This window comes from Megalops cyprinoides, chromosome 10 (assembly GCF_013368585.1).
Source record: "Megalops cyprinoides isolate fMegCyp1 chromosome 10, fMegCyp1.pri, whole genome shotgun sequence".
NCBI classification, from domain to species: domain Eukaryota; kingdom Metazoa; phylum Chordata; class Actinopteri; order Elopiformes; family Megalopidae; genus Megalops; species Megalops cyprinoides.
Window position 1 is genome coordinate 19,963,712 of NC_050592.1, and position 15,437 is coordinate 19,979,148.

At 43.8% G+C, this 15,437-nt stretch overlaps 2 protein-coding genes across 15 annotated transcripts in view; one reads left to right on the forward strand and one right to left on the reverse strand.

Annotated features, from left to right (window-relative positions):
- The first annotated feature begins 212 nt into the window (after positions 1-212).
- Positions 213-2,844, forward strand: LOC118785000 (60S acidic ribosomal protein P1). The gene is made up of 4 exons (XM_036539523.1): positions 213-403; positions 1,663-1,737; positions 2,358-2,466; positions 2,718-2,844. The coding sequence occupies exons 1-4, from the start codon at positions 332-334 to the stop codon at positions 2,798-2,800; spliced, it is 339 nt and encodes a 112-aa protein (XP_036395416.1). The 5' UTR covers positions 213-331; the 3' UTR covers positions 2,801-2,844.
- A 263-nt stretch (positions 2,845-3,107) lies between these two features.
- The window catches only part of LOC118784299 (focal adhesion kinase 1-like), a 75,947-nt gene continuing 63,617 nt past the window's right edge, over positions 3,108-15,437 (reverse strand). For 11 of the 14 annotated variants that reach the window (XM_036538470.1, XM_036538465.1, XM_036538468.1 and 8 more), the window contains 7 exons: positions 13,069-13,131; positions 10,111-10,150; positions 8,623-8,705; positions 6,014-6,022; positions 4,727-4,882; positions 4,494-4,574; positions 3,108-4,114 (listed from right to left, as the gene is read on the reverse strand). In XM_036538470.1, coding sequence (XP_036394363.1) covers positions 3,902-4,114; positions 4,494-4,574; positions 4,727-4,882; positions 6,014-6,022; positions 8,623-8,705; positions 10,111-10,150; positions 13,069-13,131 — 645 coding nt within the window. In that variant the 3' untranslated portion in view covers positions 3,108-3,901. The remainder of the gene's footprint in view (positions 4,115-4,493; positions 4,575-4,726; positions 4,883-6,013; positions 6,023-8,622; positions 8,706-10,110; positions 10,151-13,068; positions 13,132-15,437) is intronic. The other 3 variants (XM_036538469.1, XM_036538467.1, XM_036538462.1) reach the window with 1 other exon arrangement.

Here is a 15,437-nt window from a genome sequence, read left to right on the forward strand (position 1 = left end):
TCCATTTAAAACTGCTTAAATTCAAAAGCAACTCCATTCAAATTAAAGGAAGACAGTACGCATTCTATTGCGTCCTTTTCATACGAAATGATTGGACGTAAGACTGGCGACGCAACTTTTAGGCGATCCTGGATCAGCCCCGTCCCACAAGAGCCCTCGCCGGAAGACGGCAGTGACGTAAAGTTAGTATAAAAACAAATGTCCCGCCCTAAAATGCCCTCTTCCGCTCAAGTGCTCGGTTCTCTTGTAGAGCTAAGGCCTATCAATCCGGCGGCTGGCACTATTTTAAATTAGGCATCCATCGCCAAAAACCTAAAACTTGACCAGCGAAATGGCTTCTGTCTCTGAACTCGCCTGTATTTACTCTGCTCTCATCCTCCATGATGATGAAGTCACTGTCACAGTAAGTTCTGACACCTGCGGTCTCTCGACTGTCATCAGTTGGAAACAGGATGAGACAGTCACCGAAAGCTCTTATACTGTAATAAACTAAGATCGACAGTGGTACCTTTGAGTGTAAAAGAGGATTTTTAGGGGCACATCACCGTAGCAGGAAAAATTACTGCAAGCCAGCTAGCGTACTTTCCCTGCTGTCTGGGCTTCTGCCTTGAACATTAACCGTTGCTTCTTCAGCAGTTGGGCTTAGCTAAAAAGTCTTAAAATTTGTTTTAAACTATGTTGATCCCCGTCCCCTCCAGGCATATAACTACCTAAAACATGATCAGAATTTACTTGCTAGCTGACTTGGAATTGCAGGTGTTCTAAAGTACCGGCAAAATTCAAGCATGTTTAGGTAGGAGTGGTATCAGACCTCTCGAAATACTCATGCATCTCGCGAGAGCGATATGACGAAGTAGTCACGTTTCATGCTGCAAAGAGTGTCCGATCCAACTCCACAGCGCACGTCTTACGATGTGAAAATTCAGCTAGCTAGTGTTATACTCAAAAATCATACAGAAGCCCCTGCATGACGGCAGTAGCTAAGCCCGGCTATGACGAGGACACTAATGTAGCTACATGGAGGGTGCCCCGCGTTTTAGAATGTGTTGCGCTATTTTAAGCCGCTATAGCCACGTTTCTGTGCAGTTTAGCTTACACTGATGACAAATAAAATGTCTGCTGTGATGAGAGCCATGGAAGGGGGATGACACTTTAGTTTAAACAGAGCCAAGTCTTTTTTTTCCTGAACTTTTATTGTCTCAGCAAGGCGATAGAAAACACGTAGCAGTATATTAACTTAAGTAAAGTAAGAAGTAAACCACGACTGGCGGTGCAGCTCTATGGAAATAACCCACGACAGGGAGGTGTGACGCGGCGAAGCCAAGCCAAGTAACGATAGTTAACTTGAGTTTTCTTGAGAAAGTCCACATGCCCTTACAACCAGATCCTTCTCTTTTGAATTAAATCGGCAGGTACGTTTGGTGTCGCCGAAGTCCAAGTAAAGTTAAGGACAGATGGAGCTAAGAAGAACCTATCAAAACTAAAATATCAATGAATATGTGTTAGCAAAATAAGTACATGTGGACAGAAATGCAGCTAAGACTATCGATATTGATACACTGCTTGTGTAGAGTTTGACGTATGAATTATACGTGGCTACAATGTTAGACCCTGCAAGTGTGATATAGATTTGATGAGATGAATTGCCTTTTTGCTTTGCAGGAGGACAAGCTGAATGCCCTCATCAAGGCAGCTGGTGTGACTGTGGAGCCATTCTGGCCCAGTCTGTTTGCTAAGGTGAGTTACACAACCAGCTGGCACTCATAGGAGAGATGGGAGAGTAGGGCTTCACCAACTTTGTAATGGGTGGAGCTACCATGTATGGCTGTGTCAACTTGAGTGAGCAATCAAAATATCTTGCTCTCTAAAGCACATTTCTGTGGTTGGTTCAAATCAGTCGACAGTGACAAGCTCAACTTTTATACAGTTCAGGGAGGGGACAGTCTATATGTTAAAATCTAATGTGCTGCAGTCAAATGGATTCCTTATCCAAACCATAAACTACCTTGTTTTGAGCCCTTACTATGATTTTGGTCTGGTCTGAACATGATGATACTTACAAAACAGCACAAGTGACAACCTATTTATGATGTGAGCTCAGTCAGGTATACTTCCACTCAATCTCACACTCCAAACGTGCCCCCATTTCGGCAACCTGTTTTTGACACAAGATGTGCTGTAAAAGGGCACACACTTACATAGATGGATATGTGCCAGTGGCCTTGTGCTGAGCCAGAGAGAGCTGCAACTTTGTTGGAATGAGGGGTTAAAAAAAACATTAGTGACATCTTTGTGGCCTGGTGACGGTGTATCACTGAAGGTGGAGACATTAACCTTTTCCTTACCGCACCTCGTAGGCCTTGACCAGTGTGGACATTGGTAGCCTGATCTGCAGTGTAGGTGCGGGAGGTGGAGCCCCAGCTGCCGCCAGTGCAGCCGCCCCTGCCGCAGGTGGAGCTGCCCCAGGTAAGGATGCCGAGCTCTCTAAACAGGCTGTAATCCCAGCACCTCACTCACAGTAATCCATTCACAATGCTTCAGTGCAGCAGATAAGACATTTTCCATTTGTAAGGAAAGATTTCAGGGTGTTCCTTTGTTGTAATTGAGGATGACTGCACTGGCTGACAAACCCAGCTTAATTAAATGATTTTAGTAGATGGCTGTGATGTCGTGCACAAATGTGACCTGTGGGCAACACGGTTCTGATTGCATTACAGCTGCAGAGGAGGAGAAGAAAGAGGAAAAGAAGGAGGAGTCTGAAGAATCTGATGATGACATGGGCTTCGGGCTCTTTGACTAAGCTGCTCCCTGCCTCACTGAGAAAAATAAAAGAAACAAAATGTGGATTTGTGTCCCCTTTCCTTTCCTGCCTATCACACACCCTTGTTCTCTACCACAACACCTGTGGCTCAGCCACTCGCACCGTCTCCTATAGAATAATCACACAGCACTCAGTCAAGAGCATTCATTTTGGCTTTGAACAAAATCTTAATCTGTTATATTTGTGGAAATGAGTACGCTCTCTGCAATCTGAGCTGATTGCAAACAATTTCAAAACACTCGAAATGCTGACAAAAGAAAACATTTGGCCAGAAATGTGTGTAACAACCTTTTAATCGGTCAAGGAACTGTACAGGTTCATATTCTTCCTGAGAATTATTTTTCCCCAAAAGCAGAGGGAGGCTTACTGTACATATACACATAGAACATGAGCAGGGCAGGGAAGAGTGTCCCATTTAAATCTGCAGCAGCGAGAAATGAACGGTGCTAGAGCAGGGCTGGGGCTTCAAGAAAACCTTCACTTTAGTTTTATAGCTGAACTACTAAAACTGGCACAACAGTTCTGTATAAAAATACAAGTTCTTTATTCTTGTCAGAGCAGTTAAGTTTGTCCTGTCTTTAGGATTCTCCTCTGCCTGATGCTGAGTGTGCTACGTTGAAACACAAAGGATTTTTTTATAAGTAAGGGGAAGAATTCTCAACCTTTGGATTTCCCAGAACACACTGTAGTAACTGGGTGCTGTCAGCTGCTGTAGTCCAGAGATATTGGGATGTCCACCTGTGGGACATCTCCCAGCACGTCACTCAATTTCACCTGCATTAGACCACCAGGATACAGAGTCCAATCGGCACACACACACAAACACACAGTATGGCGCAACACGGGAAAAAATAAAAAATGAGCGTCCGTTACTGATGCTCAAAGATCGTGGCTGAGGCCGAACCCAGCTCAGGGCGAGATGGGGTCAAAGAGGCAAGAATAGGGAGTGACAGGCCAGAGGAGCTGAATCTTTCTGAGGTGAAGTCCTCACGCAGGAGTGGACAGTTCAGACGTGTGCGTTGGGCGTGGCCTGCTGAGTAACAGTTCGGTCCCCCTGCCCACCTCGCTTCACTGCCTGGGCTAGTGAGGCCGGGCCTGACCCATCATTTTGAGCCGGGCCTGGTCGATTACGTCCAGCAGGTTCTTGGCGTCAACAGCCAGTGCGTGCGCGGCGGTCAGCATCTGCTTCTTGTAGTCCATCTGCAAGCTGGTCATGACGTACTGCTGGGCCAGCTTCATCTTGCTGATGAGCTCCGCTAGGTCAGAGTTTAGCAGCTTTTGGGACATCTCCACCTGCAGGGTACATGAGTTACTACACCCTGACACAGCTTGGGAGATGGTGAGGCTCAGTGAACCTCATAATGGGTGTCATGGGGTACCCATGGCTGTACTGTCATCAAAAGACTGTACTCTCAAAAAGTTATTTAAACAAGTTGCCATAAAAATTACAAGTTACTGATATGAAGTCCAATCTCTATTAAGATGTGTTTTAGTAATCCTGAATGAGCAAATGGCTTGAAGTTCAAATATACAGTACTAAGTAATTAGAAATGGACTGCTTATTTAAATGAGCTGGTAAATTTTTAAACCATCAGAAAAAGCCTCAGGGCCACAGTTTAAAGGTTTGTGTTCTGCATAGCCCATGATTCTGGACAGGCAGCCTGCTGCTCACCTCTCTGTGCGCGCTGGGTGGCAGCGTGGGTATCGTCTCGTCCACAGTGGCCAGCAGTGTCCTTAGCGCCAGCCCCACATCCTGAGACCAAAACACAACGAGGAAAATGAATCTATAACATGCTGTCATACATATCCCAAGGTCTCCCTCTGGGCGAGTCTCCTTCTTCCTCCCTTTCCATTTCTGATGGTCTCTCCCTCTCTTTGCCTTGTTTCATCCCACTTTTTACATACCTTCACCATTGGCACATACTCCTCCGGGGTAGCGGGTTGGATTCTACTGGACATCTCAATGACGGCCTTCACCAGACCCGTCACGTTCTCATATACCCTGTCATTGGAGCGATCCAGGTTAGCGGTAGGGGGTGGACTGATCTCCTGGGGTTGGATCTGTACAAGGAAAGAATTAACATTTATCAGACGCCGAAGACAGATTACCATACGTTACCATTGAATGATACTGCAAGAATGTATTATCTTCAAACCCACACAAATTTTAATTCTTGAAAAATTTCAGATGTGCACACTATGCGGACAAAAGGATCGAAATGCTTTAACAATATGAATGTTAACAATATGAGGAGCGTTTTATCTTTTTACCAGCAGATGTCAGCATTCTATACCAAAAGAGGGAACTACATATCCTGTATTTGATATGCCACCAAACTTAAAAAGACTGATTGGCAGACTAATTGCCACTTCTTGTCTGTATTCTTTGACAGAATTCTTCTTTGTTTTGGTATCACATGAGTGTGTAATAGCCCAACCTGTTTTTTTGATGTCACGCTGCTTAGCGCTTGATCGTTTTCAAACGTTTTTGTTCTTGACAAAGAGTACATTGACAAGAACAGGCCATTTAGCCTGCCATCTCACTCACAGTCACTCATTTTGCATGTAATCTAGAATGGATCTATCACTGCATCCAGTTTGCATTGCAGTTCTGCATCTGCTACAAGCTCTGGGACATTATTCCACGCCTATCCTTACACATATCATTCAAGCTATCCACTGATCAGGATTCTGTTTGTTTAAGTAATGAATACATAAACACAAATGGATTCATTGGTGGAGTGGGGGACAAAAGTGTTGCCAGAACAAAAGAGCAGAGATCATAAGCATGCATTCACAACAGTGAGACCTGTGCTAGTGATGGAGACTACAGCATTGCCAGCCCCCTGCATTGTCCTCTACTGGAGAGGCAGGGTAGTCCCAGGTTTGAAAAATGCCAGCCACACTCACACACGCATGAGCCCCTGCCTGATCCTTCCCAGTCCTACATCAATCGCTTTAAACTGGTCTAACTGGTTTCCTGTCAAACATGACTTTACCCAAGCCCAGAGGCGCGGTAAAGTTGAGTCGAACTGCCCGTCCTCAAGGACCAATTTCACACTCAGAGGGTTCAACAGGGCCACAACTGGCTAGCACATTTACCTTGGGTTCATCGATAGTCCTGACTGACACACACACACACACACACACACACACACACTGCACAGACACACAGACACACACAATTCTTACCCTCCAGGGCTAGATGAGTGAGGCAGAGGTAGAAAAGGGGAACACAGATGGTCCAGAAAAAAAAACATAAGAGGGAGAAATCATTAATGCTAAAAGCACTGAAAATATCCACAAATTGCAATAAAAGAAACAGCAGGGCTCTCAAAGCAAGGCCATGCGCATGCCTGTTACAGCACAGCTGGGCTTAAAGAGTCAGGGCCTGAATGATTTTTTGAAAGATTAATTTGAGTCTGAAATGAGGGAAAGTTTGAAAGTTTGTATTGTATTTAAAAGTATACAATGATTTTTTTTTTCTCAGCAAAAATGTGAGATTATAAATAGTAAAAATACAGCTAACTAAGGCTATGTTTGAGATATTCAGTGGTATCTGTTTAGCCTGGATAGGGGCCCTATCACCAGCAAAGACAGACTATTTCACAAAAGGCTGCACACGCCAGGTAATCCAGTATTTTATCTTTTTTATCCATGGTCATCACCAAAAATTGATTGAGTTTAATTTACAACAGTAGCACAGTCCTGCCATTAACTGGGCTAATATAGCAGAGTGGTCCTGACCACATAGGGTCTGACAGAATTTAAAACGGCCCTGCCTGTGTTTTACTCCTGCTAAACAAAGAGCTTTCCAGCAAAAGGAGCCTACCATATTAGATAAATGAGAAAATTGTGAAGCAACAACCTTTTACCACTAGAGGACAATGTTGCATCAAAGGGATGAGAGTAGGCTGTGAGGACACTGATTTCCTTTCCTTTCCTTTTTAAAAGGCAGACCTCTCTTTCCTCACAACTGAGTGTAGTACAGAAAGCCGGAGAACTGAGAAGAACCAAGAGAGATGCTGCGGTTGTGGGACCAGGGGACATGGAGCAACTCCAACAGAGCTGCTGGTAACCCAAAAGGAAACGGTGACTTGGAAGCTGCATTTATTTCTGTCTGTCTATCCATCTTGTCTCTGCCTATTTGTCTGTGAATACTGGGGACCTTATGCGGTAGTGGTTCAACATGGTTTAAAGACTGTCTAGGGATGTTAGTACTTTAGCTTGCAATTACCATTTAACACAAATATATAACTGGAGTTTGAAATTTGATTTTTTTTCTGGAAAAAAAGTTAATATTTGAAACTAAACCCTAAATGAGAGTGTTTGGCTAAACAAACCAAACAGCAAACAGGAGCATGTTAAAAGACACCCAAGATCAGCCTTTTTTGTGCTATTTCTCCTTTATGCAATCATATTTTAGAATCAGCGACTGTGTACAGTGGTAGGCTCTTCTCACCACGACAACATAGGCAAAAAGGAAATGCAAAGGAACGCTGAGGCAACACAAACACAATCCTCTAATACACTCACATGCAGTCAATATCAGTAAGTCACACATTGCACTACAGCAGAAAGGGCACTCATTTGAGCATGGGTGCTACTTCGCTGACATAACCCGATCAACTCACAGGCACCTGAAGAAACGCAGGGTGCCTGAGAGTGGCGAGACAAGCAACTCCTGCCAACATACCCTGTACAACAGCCTTTTAAATGCAAAGATCAACTAGCACCTCTAAGGTAGATAAATTGGTATTTCAGGTTTAAAAGCAGGAGGAGGAATCCTATGGAATAGTTGAAATATGAATAGTTGGAATAGAATTGTTGTGTACAGTGTAAAAACTTGAACACAGGCATTTAAGAACAATCATTTACCCTACTAACATGCCAGCCAAACATATATAAAATAACATTACAGTCATCTGAGATACACAGCACAGCCCTTTCTCTGTTGCACCATAAATTGGCCTCATTCGAGAACGTACAGTCCACAAGAAGTTCAAAGATGTTTACAGACATTCATCCACAGCTCTGAGATCAGTTATGCAGAAGGCATGATTGGGTGGGGGTTTTGTTCTGTATGTATTCAAAATAAATGTATACAGAATAACTCAAGTAAGAGAAAATAGATGTACAGCAAGGCTAAGCAATATTTGTGTTGGCATATCGATTTAAGTATGTAAGAATTCACACTGATTCTTCAGTCATATTGATACATGCTAACATATGCAGTGACTGGCTAGCATTGCCTGGTGATCAGCGCCTACAGTCATCAATGTGGGATACACCATTTCTTTGTTACAACTCAGTTACACATAAGGAAAACAGAAAATAACCTCTTCTTCAGACAATATTCAGTGCTGACACTGTACCCTTAACTAATTGTGTGCAAAATACAGATGGCATACTGTATGTGCTGCTTTTGTGTCCATGTATGTGAACGAATGCGATTATGTGCTTGCAATTAATGTGTCTGTGTGTGGTGTGTGTGGGACTGTGTGCCTGTGAGCACGTATGTGTTAGTGCGCACATCTGTGTGAGGATGAGCATGTATGTGCACCTGTGTTAATGTGTACATATATGCATGAGTATGTGAAGCATAGAGAAAGAGAGAGTACAGCCACAATGCTCTAGCACCAGCATTGCTCCTAACCCTGACTGGTGCACTGATACATCATGCACAGAAGTGCTTTTCGAGCATTTATTACCCAAATTCTTTAGTACCCTATCACCTCCAGCACCAGCAGCCACATTCACCTTCCCCACGGTCAGTTCAGCGAGCACGGCCCGACTCTTACCTTTACTCCCTCATTGTAGCTGTCCACAGGGGGCAAGCAGGCTGCCCCAGGCCGGGGGGGCTTCTTCGGGGGGGCTGCATGTTCTGCCAAGACAAAAAAGGGACAGGGCTTTCATTCCAGATGTATGATGTGAGTGTTCATGTGCAGCAGGGCTACCCGGCTCATATCCAACGGTGCTGGAGACCCGCAGTACCTGCAGACTATGATTCCAGACAAGCACAAATGAAACAAACAAAATCACAAAACTAATCACTGTGTTCACTGACACAGTTCAGCTTTTCCCCTCAGTCCTGACAGTGTATAAATGCTGAGGTGATTTTGGAGTCTCCAGGTATGGATAGCGCAACTCATCCACAATGGCCTCATCACAGAGAAACATTCTGAGAATTAGAGAAGGCCCAATATGCTCCTCAGTTCTCTGCATTTTCACTCTGTTTACAAGTTTTTTGCAGACTGGGTGCCCGTTTGACAACAGCCTTTCAGTCAAAACATATCACAGTCTGGTACTAAGACATAACAGTCTCTAAGACTTGGTGTTAGAGTGCTGACAAAAAAAAATGTATCAACTTTGAGGGGCATACCCATTACAAAACAGATGCTGTCTGGTATGCTGGGCCAAGGAAATGAGATGGAACGATCAAAGCAACGATATGGTTGGAGCAACAGATAATGTGGACTGCGTCACAGCTTCTGCTTTGACCCAGATGAGCTTCATTGCTTCTCTGAGGGACAGGCAGCTGGCAACACAGAATGCATTTTCCATCCACGTGTCTCCTCTACCGTAGCTTGGCAGTGGCCAATCAACACTTATGTGAATATCCAAAGGCAAGCTGTGTCCTTATGGTCACACTACTAAGTCTGAGACTAGCTAATGTTAGCTAGCTTGACTGTGCTGCACTCAGTGGCTAACGTTACATATTGTACTTCAATATGCTTCACGTTTTTCCTGAAAGGCTTGCGTCAGCTAGCAGACATCACCATCAAATCAAAGTGCAGAAATGTATGTGCAGACTGCAAGTACAGAGCTGCCATTCCCTCATGCACAGCACTAAGCCAAGGGCATCCTGTTAGCTGAGACCTCACCTGTAAACCAATATTCTGAACCCATGATCTGTGCTCACACTTACCAAGCATGTCAATTTAAACAGGATTCATCCATTAGCAGCTGATTCTTTTTCTGGTACGTTTGTGTGCTTAACATCAAATTATTTTAATTATAACCAAGGATTCTACAATGACAATGCCCCGCTTGGGAGTCGAACCTGCAGCCATCTATTTGCAAGCCTAGTTTCTAACCGCTATGCCCCGCTACTTCCCAAACACGCTATTGAGAAAGAATGCAATAAGTGGGCTGAGGGTTTGCAACTGTACCCACCCAGAGCCCATCTGTCACTCAGAGAAGAGCCGTGAGGGAGGAGGGGGAAACAATGAGGGCTGTCAAAGGGTGCAATTAGAGTACATGCTGTAAATCTAGCTGGGGATTTTTACCTGGTCTGGTGACGGGCTGGTATATGTGCTGGTTTCCAGTCTGCACAAACAAACACAAAACAGGCAATTACAAATACACTCACTTCCTGATTTCCAACAATGTTGTTTTTTTTTTTTCCCTAAATGACACACGTTTAAAGACTCCCGCATAGCGGTTGCTCCATGAATATTTTACATTCTTAGAAGCACATCTAGATCTGGCTCAACCACAGGGAGACCACAGGAGAAGCAGAGAACACAACATCACATGGGCAAAATCTCCCAGCAGCCCAATGGTCCGTTCTGCATTTAGTATAACATATTTTAGAGTAACATAAAGCAGATAACATATACACCCATACATATACACACATATACACTGACAGCTGTAATTTCTTCCAAAGCCAACCTGAAAAATACACTAAACTGCCATTCTTTGAAGTCTTCTTTAGTGGGAACAACTTGTCTTGACCTTTTCTTTCCCATTGCTGCATTTACAGCAGTGGTGTCTGTAGTGCTGCTTCTGTAGTTATTTTCAGGGAGTGGGAGGTTGATACTGCTCTGCAGCTAACGCCTAATGGTTTTGCAAATTACCCAGTAAATTAGATCTGATGGCAAGACAAATTGCTAACTGTGGCCAGCCTACCCAACATGCCCAGCGATGATCCGGCTGAGTTTTGGGTTGAGTTCTAATTCCTGTGAAATATAATTAAACATCCAGGGGTCTGTGTAGTCCAATTGCACCACCTTTCTCGAGTTGTGAGGGGAACAAGCAGCAAGCTTTAATTTGTTCCTGGGAAGATCCCTTAAAGTCGAGCTTCCTCAGGAATCTAAAAGCAAGCTCCCATTAAAAAATAAATAAATAAAATGGAAGGGTAAATTCCAAGTGTAGACAGTATGGCAAGCTGCCCAGTGCTGTCAAGAGATATCAGTTTTTAGTAAGACCAGACATATGAATTCCACAGCACGCAGATCAGTGCCTAAGAATGATTAATTATTTGTTTAGCAGACTTGGCTGTATACAGGGTGAGCCTAATAGCCTTTTTGGGATGAATGTTATGCAGATGCAGCACAGATTCACTGATCTTCACTTGATCAGGATGACTAATCCTTTAATCAACCAACTGACATGCTATAAAAATCAGTAAATCGGCACAGCGTCTGCGCAGCACTGATACAAATTATATACCTCTTAACTATCAGTGTCTGCATACAAAATTCAGGGGAACCTGAATATTTCAATCATTCACACATCTGGAAAGGTTTGGAGGAGCTACTCCGGTATTTTCTCAGTCTCCACACACGACAATAGTCCCTGTGCCAAAAACCCAAAATATCAAGTTGAGAACACAGGATATCCCCTGTTCCCAATCCATGTTTATAATCATGCCTCTGCCCTCACGGCACCAGCTTGCACATTCTGAACTGATCGCACTTCACAGACAGCAAGCAGAAAGAACATCTAGTTCTCACTGAAGGGATCCCTTTGGTTCCTTTACACTTCCACTCTCTAAAACTCTTTAAAAAGATTTTTATTACTGCTCTGCACTGGTCTCCCTCAATCTGAACATGTCCAGTGAAAATGAGCTGTATTTTCATCTGAGGTCAAGGCAGTGAACGCACACTGGAATTTCTGTATACAACATTAACACAAAGCAGACACTCAGGCAGCCTGTCTGTAAGAGCTGCTTCATACAGTCATTTTCTTTAATGAGCAGATGTTCAAATACCTTCCCATCACAAGATTCTGCTACTCAAGAGGGCAGCACTGTAAGTGAAGCATGGATATTTTTTCAATTTGATAACCATCACCATTATCAATGGTATTTATTTCGGACATGGAATGAAAATCGTAAATGCAGCCAAACCTAGATGTCAGGCTTCCATTCTCCCCTTCAGAGCCAAACAAAGGGCACAAAAGTAAAAGTTTGGTCACACCGAGAATGGCAATGCTATCCATAACTACAGTGACTGTGGTCATATGTGAGACTCTAAATCCATTCCTTTGAAAATGTTCATCTGTGTCAGAACCTCTGTATCATTTTCACATTGGTACAACTGGGTTAGACGCATTTTGTCTTTGGAATGCTGCATTGAGAAATACGTTGCTCTGTAAGTTATCCCACCAGCTGTTGGTATCATTCACGTTAGTTTTAAAGGGTAAACATCACTGTGGTGTAGCCTGAGTGCCAGTTTTTATCATTAGTGCTGTTATCACCATTCCCAATGTAGCTAAGATCTGCGAGTTAGTGAGTGAAGTACAGTTTCACACCAAACCCGCTAGCTGCAAGGGAGGGAAGGAGACTTTGTTCCCAAATCTTCACAGCAACAAGTCAAAAGATTTTCCAAGATTTCCTAAAAAGATGCTTTTGTAGCCAGAAGTTGCTTGGGTTAGGGCTGGGGGTTATTTGGAGGGAAAGTAAGGTTACTTTGGTTTCTGGTATAATAAACTCATCGCAACATCCCACCATTTGTGTGTAAATAACGCTGAAACTATCAGAATGCTACTCAAAGATGCTCTGGGCACTGAAAGTTCACAAGGTGTTTGAACAAGCAGGTACAGACACATGACCAGGGGATGCCTGACTCCTGCACCTTGTGATTCAAGTTCTTTACGTGCAGTCTTGTTCGAGCGTCCATTCCATGATACAAATATACTCAACTCGCGGACAAATATAAGTAGAGGCAGAGTCATCATGAGCTAACAACACTATCCTCTGGAAAACATGCAAAATCAAACAGAAGCCAGTGAACTCCCGTTCACTCTCAATTCTATGACCCTCTGGTCATTAGCATCAGCTGGAGGAGTTATCTAGTAGTGAGTGAAAGTGTGCTAGCATGAGAGTGAGAAAGAGACAGAGAGAGAGAGACAGAGGGACAGAGGGGAAAAGAGAGAGGGAGCAAGAGAGAATGGAAAAGTTGGAGGGGCCAGGGAATGGGAAGTGAACTGAACAATTCCACCTGGAAAAACAAACTCACCGGCCCCTGGAGCACGCCGTCTTCCCGGTCACCGCTGCCCCTGGAATTCCTGGACTCCGGCTTCTGTGGGGCAGAGAGGGGGACTGGGTCGGCTTTACACATATCACCGCTATGCGTTAATTGTGGACACAGCTCCTTTTACACACACTTGTTAGCGGATCTCAAGCCGCGGATGCTGCAAAGCCTTTTGCATTTACCTACAGGGCTTTTTGCCCTCTTCTCCTCACCCCAACCACAACATGGAGAGCACATATCCTCAGACAGCAAATGAGTAAGTGACGCAGAATCAAAGCATGTAATATTTCCTCTCAGAAGTCTCAAACGACTCACTCATCCCAACTCAGTACAGACTTTTCAGAAGAGAGGGAGATTGAGGGTATTCTGCACTGTGCAGTCCTGAGGGCTTGTGCCTTTCCTCTCTCTGTCTGTCAGCTAATTCCACAGGAAAAGTCTTCCCAGTGGCCATGTGCCTCACGCCAAGCTGTTAACACAGAAAACCCCTCCCCTCTGTTGTCTGTACCAGTTTTCCGAAGCAGGAGCTGAAAACCTGCATCCTCTGAGCGGGTCTCCAGTGGGTGCTTCACTGCCTCTGAGCATGGAGCGCAGGGGGAAAAAATTCCATCAACAGGATGTTACGGCCGGCACATTGACTCCTGTTCCTGCTGGCAGGAGGCTTATATATTCTTGGCTGACTTGCGCAGAGAGAACACCCAGCCAAGTTAACTCTGCCTGCCTCCCTCTCTTTCTCCCTCCCTCCTTCCCTCCCTCCTTCCTTCTCTCTTGCTTTCTCCATGTCTGTATGCACATGCCCAGTATGCAAAAATAACAACACACTTACTTCCACATTCTGTGATAGATTATTAGGTTTTCACAGTCTTGATTTCCACAAATATTGTCCACTTTTGCTCAAGAAAGTTGTAAAAGATATCATTTGCAGTGTCCGCTTCAGTGACAAGGATACTGCAAGATATCAGTTGCTATTTATTTTAACAAAGCCACAGCTAGCTAATGCTGAATGTCAGCTTCTCAGAGATATTCTAATACAAATACAATAAACAGGAAACAACAAAACGGCCATTTTGCAACCAAAATAAAAAAAAATGCAAGCACAATAGAGGGTGGTCCTTCAGTTTTTTTGCCCCTGTCTTGAATGAAAAACACAGACAAATGTTTGGGAGTGAGGGCAGGACATAGGAAGCACTGAGAGGCCCTGCAGTCAGCCATCTCTCTCATAATGACAGTGAAACAGAAATAACTGGCAGCCATTTGGGCCGACGCACTGGGTGCAACATCTGCACACAATTACCAACCCGAGTGTTTTATTTTAGAGAACTTCACTCCTTCTTGTTGTAGCAGTGGGAATCGATAGCGATAAACACAGTGCTGAAATAGCGGGCTTTGGTATATCATGCAATGAAACACATTGTGTACATTGTGAATGCACTCAACCATTCAGGAGCACTGTCCCTGACAGAACAGAAATACACTCGCCGACTCTTGCACACATCAGAAACAATGCACAATTCACTTTAAGGCCATAATTCAAACATTTTACAGCAGCTGCAGACGTCTGCCTGCAACACAGTGGCACCACTATATTGGGAGAACACTACAAAGTGGGTAATAATGGATATCATATTTTCTGTTGGACTTGTCATTGTGTTTATACACTGCTTTTAAAACTGAACTACTTTTGTACTAAACATTATTGCAGTGGCCATACTCAGCTATTCAATTCATTACTGACAGTTATTTCAGTGATTTTTGTTTAAATACTGTAGCATAGAAGCTCTATATATTGTAGTATAGGGTGCCATACGTTTCCCGGAAATGCCGTCTTACCCCAGGGAGTCTCTTAGGTTGTGGACAGTAGTAATGGTTTGTTTTTGTGGGTTTAGCTCACTACCAGTTTTCAGAGAGGAAGTATGAAACCAAAATTGCCAAGGAGGGACAGCTTGTGTTTCTAAGAAAGATGCAAGAAAAATTCCTCACATGGTCAAAAGATGGCTAACAGGTCCAGACTCTGGCAGATTCCTCTGTTTCCATACGGAGTTGAGGAGTTTCTTTGGCTTCAGACTGATTTACAAGCTTGTTTTGAAAATTGGAGCTGGCATCAGCGACATTATTATTCTTTTTTTATTACTGCATGCAAAATGCAGCCACAATCAAGACCATGGAACGGAGAGGAGAGGAAAGAGCTTTTGAAAAGGTCACTGATGGGCCAGGACAAACAGCAGTGTACTGGACATGGGAAGATTGTTCTGCTAACAAAGGGGCAAGAGGTTTATTAGTGAAAGATGTTTTTCTCCAGTTTTAGGAGGTAGACTGTGGTGTCAAATTGTACGCTGGGGGGAATAAGACAAGGCTCA

Bases quoted from the DNA above. Each gene is read 5' to 3' on its own strand.
- LOC118785000 (XM_036539523.1), top strand. From the start codon at position 332: ATGGCTTCTGTCTCTGAACTCGCCTGTATTTACTCTGCTCTCATCCTC. The intron at 404-1,662 runs GTAAGTTCTGAC...TTTGCTTTGCAG, and splicing joins ATGATGAAGTCACTGTCACA to GAGGACAAGCTGAATGCCCT. The intron at 2,467-2,717 runs GTAAGGATGCCG...ATTGCATTACAG, and splicing joins CGCAGGTGGAGCTGCCCCAG to CTGCAGAGGAGGAGAAGAAA.